The 14,483-nt window shown below is 46.9% G+C and overlaps 1 protein-coding gene across 1 annotated transcript in view; it reads right to left on the bottom strand.

The window, feature by feature from the left end:
- Nucleotides 1–14,483, bottom strand: part of ADTRP (androgen dependent TFPI regulating protein) — an 82,901-nt gene that overhangs the window by 28,545 nt on the left and 39,873 nt on the right. Inside the window, exon 5 of the mRNA XM_088471764.1 lies at nt 3,037–3,188. Coding sequence (XP_088327890.1) covers nt 3,037–3,188 — 152 coding nt within the window. The remainder of the gene's footprint in view (nt 1–3,036; nt 3,189–14,483) is intronic.

The raw sequence follows: 14,483 nt of genomic DNA, 5'->3' as shown, positions 1-14,483 counted from the left end.
ATAGATGCAGGTCGATGGTTTTGCTCTGCGCATGCGTATGCATCATAGTGCGTGAACCGGCCAGTACGATGGAGTATGCATAAGCAGGGAGTCCGCAGCCCCAGGGACAAGTGATTGACAGGAAGTGCTGTTTGTGGGTGTTGATGGGGGTGTGGTCGGACAAGCGCAGGCGTGCCTGTGACGGTATTTCATACCGATTCCTCCGCTGACTTGCCAGGTATAGAGGACGCAAGTAAAGGGAAGTGGGTAGGCGTCTGCTTATTCTGCTGCGATTGCCTTGTGTATGCATTCATTAGTATATTCTCATAGCAGCTGGGTGCATGCATCGGAATCCGTGCATTCCTTGCTAAATCAGGCCCTCCCTGAGGGAGAGACACCGGGGCTGAGGGACCTGGGGCTGTGTAACAATTAGTGCAAAGCCCATCCTGAATGAAGACCGCTGAGCAGGAGTTACAGGACAACAGAATAGGGGCAGAATCCTGACGCGGTTTGTTATTCTTTCCTCTGCCAGCCATAGTAATGATACAGTGCAGTGAACACCCTGCAGTATGTGAAATATGGCACAATGTATTGTGCAGTTGAGCTATATATGACCCAATATAATATGCAACAGTGCTTTATATGGCACCATGTAGTATGCAACAGTGCTTTATATGGCACCATGTGTATGCAACAGCGCTATATATGGCACAACATAGTGTGGCCCCCCTGGAGTGACAGTGCTATATATGGCACAAAGTAGTGTGCAACAGCGCTACATATGACATCAGGGAGCTTGCAACCGCATTAGATATGGCACAATGTAGTGTGCAATGCGGTATGAAGTATGTGATAGCCCTCACAAGTGTGAGGTACAATGACCCTCTATACCTTAGTATGACAGGATATAGCGGAAGAAAGTTATAACTGACAGTACAGAAAAATGGAGATTAGTGCTAGCACAAGGCACATACAAATCAGAAAAGAATATTGCATGTCTGCAATTGGCACTATTATCAACTACACAGACCGCAGTGGCTGGTAGAATATAGCGCTGTATAACCTGGTCCTTGGGAAAGGTATAAAGGGAGACTGGACCCAGTGATTCCCGGAGACTGCTTGCTTGCATCTCTGAGGGGGTGGAGGGTGAGGGAGGAGCAGCTCAGGGATCACCAAGACCGCAGTGGAATGGCGCCCAGAGCTGGGGGAGGAGCTGCAGGGAGAGCACCTTATCTCCTGGCTGACATTAACCACCGGGTCTCCTGGCCTTAATAATATGCCTCTGCGCCAGTATGTTAATGTCCCGGTGGCCTAGTGAAGTAGTGGGCGAGCCAGTGTCCACATCAGCGCCTCCGGTCTGTCTCTGAGACCGGAGGCAAAACTGCACTAATACGTGGGTCCCCGCAAACGAGGTTCTGCCTTACCTGTTCCCTGGATTCCGGACTGCAGTCTGGGGGTCCAGGGAGCTTGCTAGCTAGTCCCCACTTGGATCCCCACCGGGAGCACCTAGCGCAGGCTTGGTGTCATGGTGCCACGGAGGGGTGATGGGGTGGCAGCACAGACGTCCGGAGGACAGTGCGGTGCTGCTAACCCTTTTGGTAGAAATATAAATTAAATAAAATCAAAAAAATAAAAGCTTGGGCTGCATAAGGCGGCCCCCTGTTATAATGGTGGTCCAGCTCCTTGCCGGACACCAACAAAACTGGAGTGCCCTCAGGCTGTGGGCAGGATATAGGTCCTACCTACACCCCAATGTTTCCCTGTGGAGCCCAATGGACCCTGAAGAAGAAACAATCAATATTAACCTTAAGGTAAAAAGTGCAATAAAAAGTAGGAATCCACATCTTAGTTCTACAATTGTGACAGGATATATACAGTATTCCCTGGTATATGTACCAGACAGAAGAAATTACCAGGTTGTTCTGCCACAGATTTAGCATGCCCTAATAACAAACCTGTGGCAGTGCATACTGGGATGTGTAGTTTCACAGCAGCTAGAGGGCTATATGTTGAATAACCAAAGTCTTTTGCCTATAACCTAATGTTTGTTATTCAAGGCCAGATAACTTACAGTAATGCACCCTTCTGGCAAATTCCAAAATGCAGGTATAAAACAGGTCACAGGCACAAAACAGGTAACATGCACAAAATAGGTCACAGGCAAATAACAGGTCAAGTTAAAAATAAGATTGCAGCTCTGAGCTCTGCAAAATGAAAATCTTTTTGTCAAATGCCGCTCTGCACAGCAAGGAACACTCCCAAAAGTGCTCCCTTTTCAACACTTTTCAATAATATTACTCTTTAAACTGAAATCTGCCGCCCACCCCTCCTATCCCCCCCGCAATTACCTTTGAAACCCCCCGCAGCAGGGGGGGCGGTGACGTGATTCACGCTCAATCGTATAATTTTGGTCCCTCTAACTGCTTCACAATGCCTGTAATATCGGCATTGTGTAGCGGGGCGGGGCCAAAATGACACAATCACGTGGCCCTGCCCCGATCACAAATACTCGTAGTCTGGCCGGCCCCGCCTCCTTGGGCTGGCCACGCCCCCTGTCATGCCGATCTGACTGCTCCCTCCCAGAAGGGGCAGAGAGAAAGTCGGCAAGCCTGATCTTATCTGATGATTGGTAAGTGCATACACACTTACCAATCATCAAGTGATGTGTCGTGCCTGACGTTACAACTGTCCGGGCACTTACATGTGCCTGCCCAGTTCTGATGTCAGACACCAGCGGCCTCTGCAGCAAGGGTACCGCCCGTACACACAGCAGGATGCACCAATAGAGCTGCATTGGCAGTGATGTACAGCAGACGCAATACTGCATGTCTGTGAATGACATCGTTCACAGATATATCTTCTGTACACACTGACCGACACACACACGATATATTGGCCGTTCATTTAAACGGCCGATGTGTTGGCCAGTGTGTACCCAGCATTACAAGCAGATTGGTTGGTACTTATTTTTCACAATTTTATCTCTCTCCAAGCTTTCATGAATACCCTCCTTTATTACTCACTTAACTTAAATATTTTCTTTATTATTCAACTTACCCCAAAGTAGATTGTTAAGAGTTTCTCCAACAATATAAACACATGATACTAATATATGACTGCTTAAAAAAAATATTGTAAATTCAAAAGGTGTAAGTAATCCAAGGAAAGGATAAACCCAGTTTCCATCAGCAAAGTAAATCCATATTACCCTAGAGAAGAGAACATAAAAATCTTCATTAGCAAATCAAATCATTTTAGAGTAAACTTAATTTACACAAGTAAAAGCAAGTAAACTGTATTATTAAAAAAATGATGCATATTTTATTCAATGTGGCGCTAACATCTCCAAGATGATGTTCACAGTGCATTTAATTTTTTTACATTTTTCATTGGCTATCCATATCTTTAATCCACAGGTTCTTAAACTCGGTCCTCAGGACTCCAAATAGTGCATGTTTTCCAGGTCTCCTCACAGGTGAAATAATTATCTCCACCTGTGGATCTTTTAAAATGTCAGTAAGTAATGAATATACCTGTGCACCTGCTAGATGACATGGAAAACGTGACCTGTGTGGGGTCCTGAGGACTGAGTTTGAGAACCCATTGCTCTAATCCATAGGTTCTCAAACTCGGTCTTCAGGACCCCAAACAGTGCATGTTTTCCATGTCTCCTCACAGAATCACAAGTGAATTTATTAGCTCCACCTGTGGATCTTTAAAATGTGTCAATGAGTAATGAATACACCTGTGCACCTGCTAGGTGACCTGGAAAACGTGACCTGTGTGGGGTCCTGAGGACAAGTTTGAGAAGGACTGCTCTAATCTAACAGAATTTACCTCACTACAGGTATTCTGTTTGAATGCAGCCCCACCCTGAAATATGCCAGCACAGAAACTCTTCCAAATTAATGTGGTAATTAACTTTGTTACATTAGGTATAAATAAAATACAGAACACTACACACCAAATGTTGCAAGTTATACACTAAGGGGTATTTTTTACAAAAATGCAGGTTTTTAGAAATGGAGATGTTGCCCATAGCAACCAATCAAATTCTAGCTATTATCTTCTAAAATATGCTAGATAAATGTTAAATAGAATCTGATTGGTTGCTATGGGCAACATCTCCACTTCTAAAAAATCGTACTTTAGTAAATATACCCCTAAGAGACAAAGGACCTCATTCAGAGGCGGTCGTTAGTTGCAAGCGGTCGCACTGAATCAGGGCGGCCGCTTGCATCCTGAACAACCGCCTCCTTGTCGATCGCTAAGTGTGGGTTAACATCGGGGCTTACGACCAGATCCTAAGGTTGGGTCTGGGCACTCGTAAGCCCCAGGGAGCTTCCTGCTCTGATCGAGCAGGAAGCTTCCCCCTGACATCAGCAATGATGTCAGTGGGGCCGCCCCCAAACGGCCAAGCGTTCTGGCGGGAATGCCTCCATTTGGGCAGGCACACCCCCTGCCCGCCTCCCAAATGGGGCGAGCTGTCACTCACCATCGACAGCTAGCCCCGTCTGCTGCGAGACCCCTAGCAACGGAGCGTCCGTCCCTAGCGGGGTCTCGCGCATGCGCACGATGGAGCCGGCTCCATCGTACGCATGCCCAGTGGGGCAACATCGAGTCGGTTGCGAGCGCTCAGCACTTGCGACCGACTCTGAATGACCCCCAAAATCTACTGTTTGGGATAAACCAGGCTTCTGCCAACAAATAGTCACTGAACATACTTCAATGTTGCAAATATATATATTGCTGTGAATGTAGAATAAAATCTGTTAAGGTGTCTACACACATAGCAATGTGCACACGATCCGACCCGAGCACGATCCGACCTGAGGCACGATTTCCTCTGAACTCTCCCCAGGCAGCTCCCAGGCAGTCGTGGTCACGATTTGGAGTAAAAAATGTCCAATCTGACTTAAGATCTATCGTGCATCCAGTGCATTGTGTCCCAGATTGGCAAATCTGGGATGTGGTATGATTTACCGCTGGACCCCTGCCCGGCGGTTGGAATCCCAACACCATTAGGCTGGCAGGGGAGGAAATCCCGATTGTCGAAGGTAAGTATTAGCTAACCTATTTCTAACCCCCCTAACCCTCCTCTAGGGTGCCTAACCCTAACTTTCCCCCCCAGTGCCTAACCCTTGTCGAAGTCAAATAATTGAGTATGATCGTTTGCAATTATTATCTGACGATCTAGTTGTCTGTTATCTGATAAAGGGTAAATCGGACGCTACTTTGCGTCGGCGCAATCCAATGCGCACAACTGCGAACCCACCACACATACACTGATTCACATAACGTGCACATATAGACTTATATGCTTACACATAGATGCTATTTTGTGTATCCACATGCGCACACATAGACGCCCACGTGCGTCCTCACATACATACGAACAGATGCACATATGCGAACGCACATGTATATAATGGTTCCTATTTTACAATAAGTTAATAAAAAGTTATTAAAGGTCTTTTTAACAAGTAATTATGATGTAATATGTACTTTAATAAGATCTAAGGTTTAGAACATAGTAGACATGTCATGTTTGGTATTATATTAAATCACTGTTTATTTGCAGATCTCCGGTTCTATCGGCAAGGAGATAGGGAGTTATTGGTTAGCATGTTAACATTTTGTATGTAGTGTCTGTAGCCAGTTTAACCAGTTCTTTGGCGGGAAACTACACAAAGCAACTGTTGGAGAACTAGGACATACCCCTGATGACACCGTATGAACTAACCAATGACCAGGATGACCAGGAGCAAGGAGCAATGGAATTATGCCAGCTTGTCTCTGTTGTTCTATCTGTGACCTGTAAGGTATATAGGCTAGTGCTCTGGACACCATAAGGGAGTCATTTTCCCTTCTTTGATGACCGCAGGCTTCAGGATTGATGACTGAGAACTGGATCCAGAGTGGTAGTGTATGTATTGGCTGTACCTTGTATTTTACTTGCTTTTTGCGCTAATTGTTTAGATCACAGCGCGCTATACCTTTTCTTGCAAAATATTACTTTTTGTGCTTTGGAACCTCAATTGGATTGGAAAGCAATTATTTAAATTTAGCGACCTGTAGCGCTAAATAGCGATTAAGGGGTAGCATACCCTAATCCCCCCTCTAAGTGCCTAAACCTTACCCCCCCTTCCCCGCCGCCTAAACCTATGTCCTCCCCGGGGGTGCCTAACCCTAACCCTCCCTCCCCCTAGCCTAACCCTAACCTCCCGGGCTGGGTGCCTAACCCTGTCCCCCCCGGGAGCCCTAAACCTAACCCTCTCCCCCCCCATGGCTGTCCAAAACGACACCTGGCATCACTTCAATCGGGATGCCGGGCGCCGATCTCCCGGCATCGGTAAAATGGCAGGCGTCTATATTTAAACGCCTGTCATTTAACCCTCGCCGGGATAAAGCAGTAGGGAAGCCGGCTGTCGGGATTAGGTCTGCTGGCTTCCCGACTGCATACCCAAATCTGCCCTATAGCATGGCAGATCTGAAGATGCGATGTACGACAAGCAGGGACACGCATCGGCATTGTGATCATGAGTAGAAACTCACGATTTGGGCGCATATTTTACACGATTTCTTGTCACGATTCGTGGAAATCAGGAAAATCGTGTATAAAATCGCCATGTGTGTAGGCACCTTTAGACAGTTGTTATGAATTTGTGGAATTAAAATGTGCCCTTCATTTAATGTAGTCTAGACAACTATCAAAAAAGTTTAATGTTAAAGAAATACAGTGTATACAGCCTATGAGAGATGTTGGGCAGAGACAGGGCATTTCTCGTGAAGTAAGAGGGGGGGCTTGGACTGCACACCCTAATTTTAAACATAATAGGAGGTGCTGCCATGCTGAGACTTGTATAACAATGCGAGGGATATAGAATGCAGGCGCACACTCTAGGTACTAAGAACAATGATAGAAAAAATAATCCTGATAAACTCTACAATTAACATGGAGTATAAGTGAGGTTCTTAGTACATGTTTGGCCAAAAATGTTTGCCCATCCACCGCGTCAAGGTGAACCCCATAAGATGGGTCCCTAACATCCCTAATGCTAACACATTATGTTAAATGTATCCAGGACTTACCTGTAATAGTGCCCATTCTAATAAGTAGACAGGAATGCAGGAACCTGGGCTGGTGATTAAAAACACCTAAGGGCAGAATGGTAGGGTGCAAATACCAAATAGAAGAAGTCTCATCCTTCAAATGTTCAAAATATACACTTGGACTCGTGAAGGACAGAGTAGCTGCCCCACTGCAAGTAGTTTTGCAAAGCAGAACATTCCTGTGCAAGATTATTAAAATAAGTTAAAACATTGCAAAGGGCAGTGCTAATATTTTTTAATTTCCAGTTTCACTTAGCAAGGAAGTGTATTTATAAATGTACTTTGCCCTGTGTAAAAATAGGTTTCAATATTTAACGCAAAAAAGTGTCACGTGTAATAAAGACTTACAATTTTACTGTCAAGATTAACTTCAGCCATAAATGAGGCTCTACCGAGAAGTATTTTAGGATAGAAATAGCATTTTTAACTTCATGAAAGTGGTGGGAGATAGGATTTTGATGTGACATGTACATTTTTCAAACATGTAGGTGTAATTATTAGAGATGAGCGCAGACACCTGTGTTTTGGTTTTGGTAAAATCACCCTCAAAGGTTTTGCAAAAGTACCCTCAAGTGTATTGTTTCTGTTTAAGTTTTGGATCATGTTATTTGTGCCTGTTTTTGTTCCTACAATATTAGTAACATTAATATAATTAATTTCCCGTCAATTTTGACCACCTCAAAGCTCACAATTTTTCACCAATATTGGCCAAAGACTACAGTGAGCTGGCTGGCCAAAGTAGAAGAGAGCGACAGAGCAGCAGCACAAACACATGGCATTTTAAAACAATATAGCATATCTAGTAAACGGGATGAAGTCAGCATCCCGGAGTGCAGGATGCCGATGGTCTAAACACCGGCACCGCAATCCCGGGATCCCGGCTCCAGTATCCCGACCGCCGGCATCTCAAAGGTAAGTATAAGGGCTTATGGGAGGGTTAGGTTTAGGGTTAGAGGTTAGGCACTAGGGTTAAGGTTAGGGTTAGTCAGGGCTTAAAGTGGTCCTGGAGAGGTGGTGGAACTCATCTCTCCCACCAAATGTTATATATCAGTGTTATTTTTCTGCTGTGCCTCTGAGGTTTTTTTATGTGGTCCCCACAAACTAGTCTATGTCACTTGGATGCCCAATATTTTTTGCAACCCCTATGTATTGCCTTCGCTTGATTCTTTCCTTACCTATATGCTGGTTTCTCTGAAGAAATTGAGCCTCCCTAGGCAGACAGTGAGTGGCTCTCTGTCTGTGGGACTTCTGTGCATGGACTTGGTGGAGGTGGAACTAGTTCCACCTACCATTAGAGGTGACAGAACTCAGTTCCAGGCCATTCCTGCCCACTTTAACCCCTGGGGTTAGGCACTAAGGGGGGAGGGTTAGGTTTAAGGTGCGGGGAGGGGGAGGTTAGGTTTAGACACTATGGGGGATGTTAGGTTTAGGCACCGGGGAGGGTGGGTTTGGGTTAGTGGTAGTCAGTGGCGTAACTAAGGGGGGTTGAGCAGGGCGTGTTATCTGGCCGCCATCGGACAGGCGGCGAGGGGGGAGCCGCCGGCCGCGGTCCAGGGCACTGAGGTCAGTGTAGTGCTGACCGAACGGAGTTCGGTCAGCACTACACACAGTACAAACATGCAGCTGCCGGCTGTGTGTTTAATCAGCAGCAGGACCGGCACTAGGCTTCCATGCGCCCAGCACCATCCTGAGCTGCATGGCCGCACCCCTTCCTTCCCCTTGAGCGCTTACCCAATAGCTCTAGCGGGAGGGTAGAGGGCAGGCTCAGGCACGGAGCAGGGCTGAGCTGCGGGCGATGGACCTCCTAGTCCGTGCTTCCGATGCCCGCCACTGATTAGCAGGCAGTGAGAGTCAGACAGATCTCATTGACTACTGTGCCGCCCACTGCTGGAGCCGGGCTGGAGCTCACTCATGAGCTCCATCTTCTGGCTCCTGCAGTGGGTCATGACGTCTCTCCCATAATACAGAGCTGGCCAGCGGGGATTCAGGTAAGTGTTTTTATTTTTTTGTGTGTGTGTCTGCTGTGGGGGGAGGCACCACTACTGGCTACTGGGGCACTGCATCGGGGGGGGGGACTACTACTAAGGAGGGGACTACTACTGGTGGCACTGCTTCGGGGGGACCACTACTGGGGACTACTACTGGGGGGGAATACTACTGGGAGTACTGCATTGGGGGGACCACTACTGGGGGAACTGCATCAGGGGGGACCACTACTGCATCAAGGGGAACCCCTACTGGGGGTACTATATAAAGGGCACTGTATAGGGTGGACTACTACTGGGGGTACTGCATTGGTGGGAACCACTACTGGGGGAACTGCATCAGGGGAGGACTACTACTGGGGGCACCGCATCGAGGGGGACTCCTACTGGGGGCACTATATAAAGGGTACTAGATAGGGGGACTACTACTGGGGGCACTATATAAGAGGCTTACTACTGGGGGCACTGCACAGGGGGGACCACTACAGGGGGCACTGAAAAGGGAGCACCACTACAGGGGGCACTGCATAGGGGGATAACTACTGGGGGCCTGCATAAGGGGGACAACTACTGGGGGCCTGCATTAGGGGGATCACTCCCGGGGGCACTGTATAAAGGGCGCTGCATATGGGGGATCAATACTGAGGGCACTGTATAAGGGGAACTAAAGGGGGCTGCATAAGGGGGACCACTACAGGGGGCACTGTGTAAGGGGTACTGCATATGGTGGATTACTACTGAGGGCACTGTAAAAGTGGCACTACTGGGGGCCTGCATAAGGTGGATCACTCCTGGGGGTACTGATTAAGGGGCACTGCATATGGGGGATCACTACTGGGGGTCTGCATATGGGGGATCATTACTGGGAACACTGTATTAGGGGAACTAATGGTGGGCTGCATAAGGGGGACCACTACAGGGGTTCACTACTGGGAGCACTGTAAAAGGGGCACTACTGGGGGCCTGCATAAGGGGGATCACTCCTGGGGGCACTGCATATGGGGGATCACTACTGGAGTCCTGCATATGGGGATCACTACTGGGGGCACTGTATAAGGGGAACAAATGGTGGGCTGCATATGGTGGGCTCACTACTGGGGGCACTGCATATGGGGATCACTACTGGGGGCCTGCATAAGGGGGACCATTACAGGGAGCACTGTGTAAGGGGCACTGCATATGGGGGAATCACTACTGGGGGCCTGTATAAGGGGGACCACTACTGGGGGCACTTTATAAGGGGAACTAATGGGGTGCTGCATAAAGGGGACCACTACTGGGGGTACTGTATAAGGGGCACCTGGGGGCCTGCATAAGAGGGACCACTACTGGGGGCACTGCATAGGGGGGACTGTATAAGGGGCACTGCATTAAGGTGCATATGGAAAGAAATGTTTCCAGTGACAAGAAAGGGGCATGTGTCATGTTGACATGCTCCATTTTTCAGTGGCCATGCCTCTTGTGACCACACCCACACCCGGCGCGCACATAGTTGGGGGGCTCCATTTTGAAATTTGCCTTGGGCTCCAAATACCCTAGTTACGCCACTGGTGGTACTGTACTTAACTACCACTGTCAGGATTTTTACTGTCGGGATGCCGCTGTCAGTATTCTGACCAGCGGTATCCCGACTCCCGGGAACTCATATCCAACCCCTGATAATCATAGTGGCACTATCAGTGGCAGACAGAATAGCAGTTTAATATAAACTATAAGATGCTATAGTGTTTTCTTTAATCAAGAACTAGATTATAAGCCCAAGGCCAGCACGTGTAAATGGAGGTGGAATACTTTGTGGAAGCCAGGTAACGAATGAATTTGAATTTGTAGTTCATTGTTATGAACATCAGTTTTTCCACATTTTTAAGAAGTAGTCTCCACTGACAACCACTCTCTAGGTTCCCAGCTGTGCTAAACACTGTTTCTGAGTACACACTGGAAGATACTCTTTCTGAGTACACATTGGAGCTTAAGTAAAGCAAAGCTAGTTTGTACAAGGGGCTCCAAATTGCCTTGGTCTTCTCTCAGTAATCAAATTGGACTGTGTAACATGCTAATTTGTACATTGGCATTAAAATAATCCTCCACCATTCTATTGACGCTTACTGTATCAGACTGAGCCATGGTATAAATGTCAATAATTGTTGGAAATTCTTTTAAGCCTTACCAGATGTCATAATGTTTTTTCACTCTGGTGCGTTGAGTTGACTCATCCTCATCACCAGTTAGATTTTTTGGAAAAGGTCAGTTTTCTCCACGCAGCAGTGTTTGCAGGAGAAACTGAAGTTGAAGATGTCGTCATATTTGCTATTTGAGCTGACAACTTGCTTATATCTCTTAAGATCTGTGGGCCAGATTCAGTAAGGAATACATTTGCTTATACACATGCAATCGGTTGATTTGTTGCATTCTGCGCATGCATTGCAATGCGCATGTGCAAACTAGCCACTGTGATCGGGACTACAATTGCAGAGGCTATACAGACCCATGGACGACTGATTGACAGGAAGTGACATTTGTGGGAGGTTACGGGGGGGGTGGTCAGGCAAATGCTGCTTACACGTAGGTCCCAGTCAATGAGCGGCAGCTACATGTAAAGCAGCCGCTGATTGTCTAGCGGTCTGTGGGAAATACAGATGACAAGGGTCATCTATCATTTTGCGTAGTGTAAGTATATGTGACGACATATACTTACACCTGTCTGCCATGGATCAGGTTACTCGTTTTGTTATTTTGCCAAGTACAGGGATGCTATGGATAGTGATGCCAGGATGATGGTGAGTATGGGATCTTTATTCCAGGTACTCCCACTGGATTCTACATGGAGAAGTGGACATGAACAGCTGGCAGCAGGTAAGTATATGTGAGTGGAATAGGTGTATGTCTTAAAGTTATACTGTATACGGTGTGTGCGTCCTGTGGTTGCTTAACTATTTATTTTACAGTGTGGGTATGGATGCCGGCTGCCTGCTGGCACTTGTAGTTCTACAAGTGCCAAAGGGCAGGCATGCTGGCACCTGTAGTTCCGCTATAAAATACAATAGTTTTTAACTATTTTTACACCATTATTACCCTGTACCCACAGCCCAGGGGTGCGGGGAAGAGCCGTGGGCTTCAGCCTAAGCCTGGGGTTTCGGGAGAGGGGGGACCCCTTTGGGGGGTCTCCACCTCCCCTGAGATCCCTGCTTGGGCTGACCGGCTTGGGGTCTTAATGCTGTGGCTTGGGGAGACCCGGTGATAGGGTCTCCTGGCTGTGGCATTACACCCCGGTGGGTTTGGGTTCGGTGCTGGTTTTAAATACAGAGGGACCCCTATGCAATCCCCCCCTATATTTTAAATCAGGACTGGACCTGCAGCCAGGTGCTGGTAACTAAATTATGGGGGAACCCTACATGTTTTTTTTCCCCGTAAGGTGAGGAACCAGGATTGGCTGAGCAGCCCGGGGCTGGTTATGCTTTTGGGGGGGACCCCATGTCATTTATTTTAAACATTTAACCATTTGTTTTACAGTTACAACACAAGCAGCCTTCACATATCTCACTTACAGTTAGGCAGAGAGTAGACACTGCAATCTTGGGTGAGTAATCTTCAAAACTTTCTACTCGGATAAGAAATCTCGATCTGCTTCACAAACTCACTCTCAGCTAAACTCACTTCTTAGTAAATTTGTCAGTTTCAGAAGCCTCAAATCACCTGAGTTTCGGCGATGCTAATCAAGTTGAAAAAAAAAAAACTTGAACAGACTCGATTTTCAGTAAATTTACCCCCTAGTATTCTTGGTCCCCTTCTGTGATGAAGATGCAGCCCCCGCAGCAGCAGCCCTAGCTCACAAACATTCTTCTGGGGAATCCTGGATAGGGGAGGAGTCAATTAGCCTTTGCAAATTGAATGCAGGAGGACTACCTCCAATCACTAATGAGGAGGTTGCTAATGTAGGTGTTGGCGGTGGTGATTGCATGTGTTAGTATCTATCCATGTTGCTGGTAGCTGATGCTGGACTGCTTGTTATTCTTTTACAGGATTTTATCAGATTTTGCTAATAATTTGCAGAAACGCGCAGGGAGAAGATGTCTAGATGGTTAACATCCCTACCTCTACTTACTTTGGCCTCACAAATAGTATTATTCCGTACGAAAGAGGTGGCTTTTTGGTCTTATACTCAGGCTGTCACTCTATGGACACTTAAAACAACCTTTTTACCTATCTGGTGCCTGTACAGGCTAGCGCTGTGGTCTGCTCATGCTGCAGATTGCTCCTGGCTGGTGCTGAGGTCTACTCCTGCCCCGTCTGCTCAGTGTCTTGTCACTGAGCATGGAGATGGCTCTCTGCAGTCACTTGCTCACAGCGTGTCTCCCCAGCCTGTTTGTATACAAACTGCATGCCAGAGTTCCCACCAGAATATCAGTATGGGCCAGTACAATATCACTTCTTGCTGAAGATGCAACTCAGTACTGAGCTCCCAGGTACTCTGTATCTGAATGGTCCCAGTCCATTATATTCAGTTCCTAGATCTGGTAAACAAGTCTCCTATACCATCTTGCACACCAGTTTGGTTTTTACCACTGAGACTTGTTCTTACAGCCACCATCAGTTCCAGCCAATACCTCCAACCATCGGTCTCAACCAATGCTTCCAACATTGGACTCATATTAGTTGAGTTCAACAGTTCATCAACATCAGTTCCAACTTATCAAGTTCATCAATTCATCAACATTGGAATCTTAATAATTAAGTTCCTCAATTCATCAACATCCCAACCGATCAAGTTCATCAATTCATTTTGGACTCATATCAATTATATCATATCATAACATATCAAGTTCTTCAAATCATCAACATCGGTTTCAAACCAATCCAGCTCTCAATGCAGCATCATAGGTCCCAATCTGATTCTGCTCATTCATTCAGTATTATATATCCAGTTCCATTCCAACCTGCAGTGCAATAGACATTCTCTTCTTGTTCTCACCTTCGGCCCATCATCCTCTGCAGCTACTACCACAGCAATACATAAGGAAGTCCTGGCTCAAGCCACCCAGGTTTATTCACACCTCCTAAGTCTTCTCTTCAGCCTCCCATGCCTGTTCCAGCCCAAACCATCCCTCAGGCATGACAGTTTGTACTGACCCATGGATCTAGCCAAGAATCAGGCACAAGCTGATGTGTTTACACCTGATCTTGTTGCTTGTCTAGGACAATAAGAGTTGGTACAGGGTCAGGTGGTACAGTTCCTCCAAGAACTGACTAACTAGCTGTATAACAACCAATCCACTTCGAGAGACTCTGGAGCTGCCACTTCATCAAATTCTGTAGGCCAATATCTGCGAGTCGAGATTGGTGCTCTGCACTCTGGTCATACCCAGGGCATCGCATTCCATAGTTCTGGGTTTGCCCTGGCTCCATCTG

The sequence above is a fragment of the Taudactylus pleione genome, unplaced genomic scaffold, assembly GCF_031769625.1.
Source record: "Taudactylus pleione unplaced genomic scaffold, aTauple2 ptg000116l, whole genome shotgun sequence".
NCBI classification, from domain to species: Eukaryota; Metazoa; Chordata; class Amphibia; order Anura; family Myobatrachidae; genus Taudactylus; species Taudactylus pleione.
Note: the sequence above shows the minus strand (reverse complement) of the source record. Positions and strands in the feature narration are given on the sequence as shown.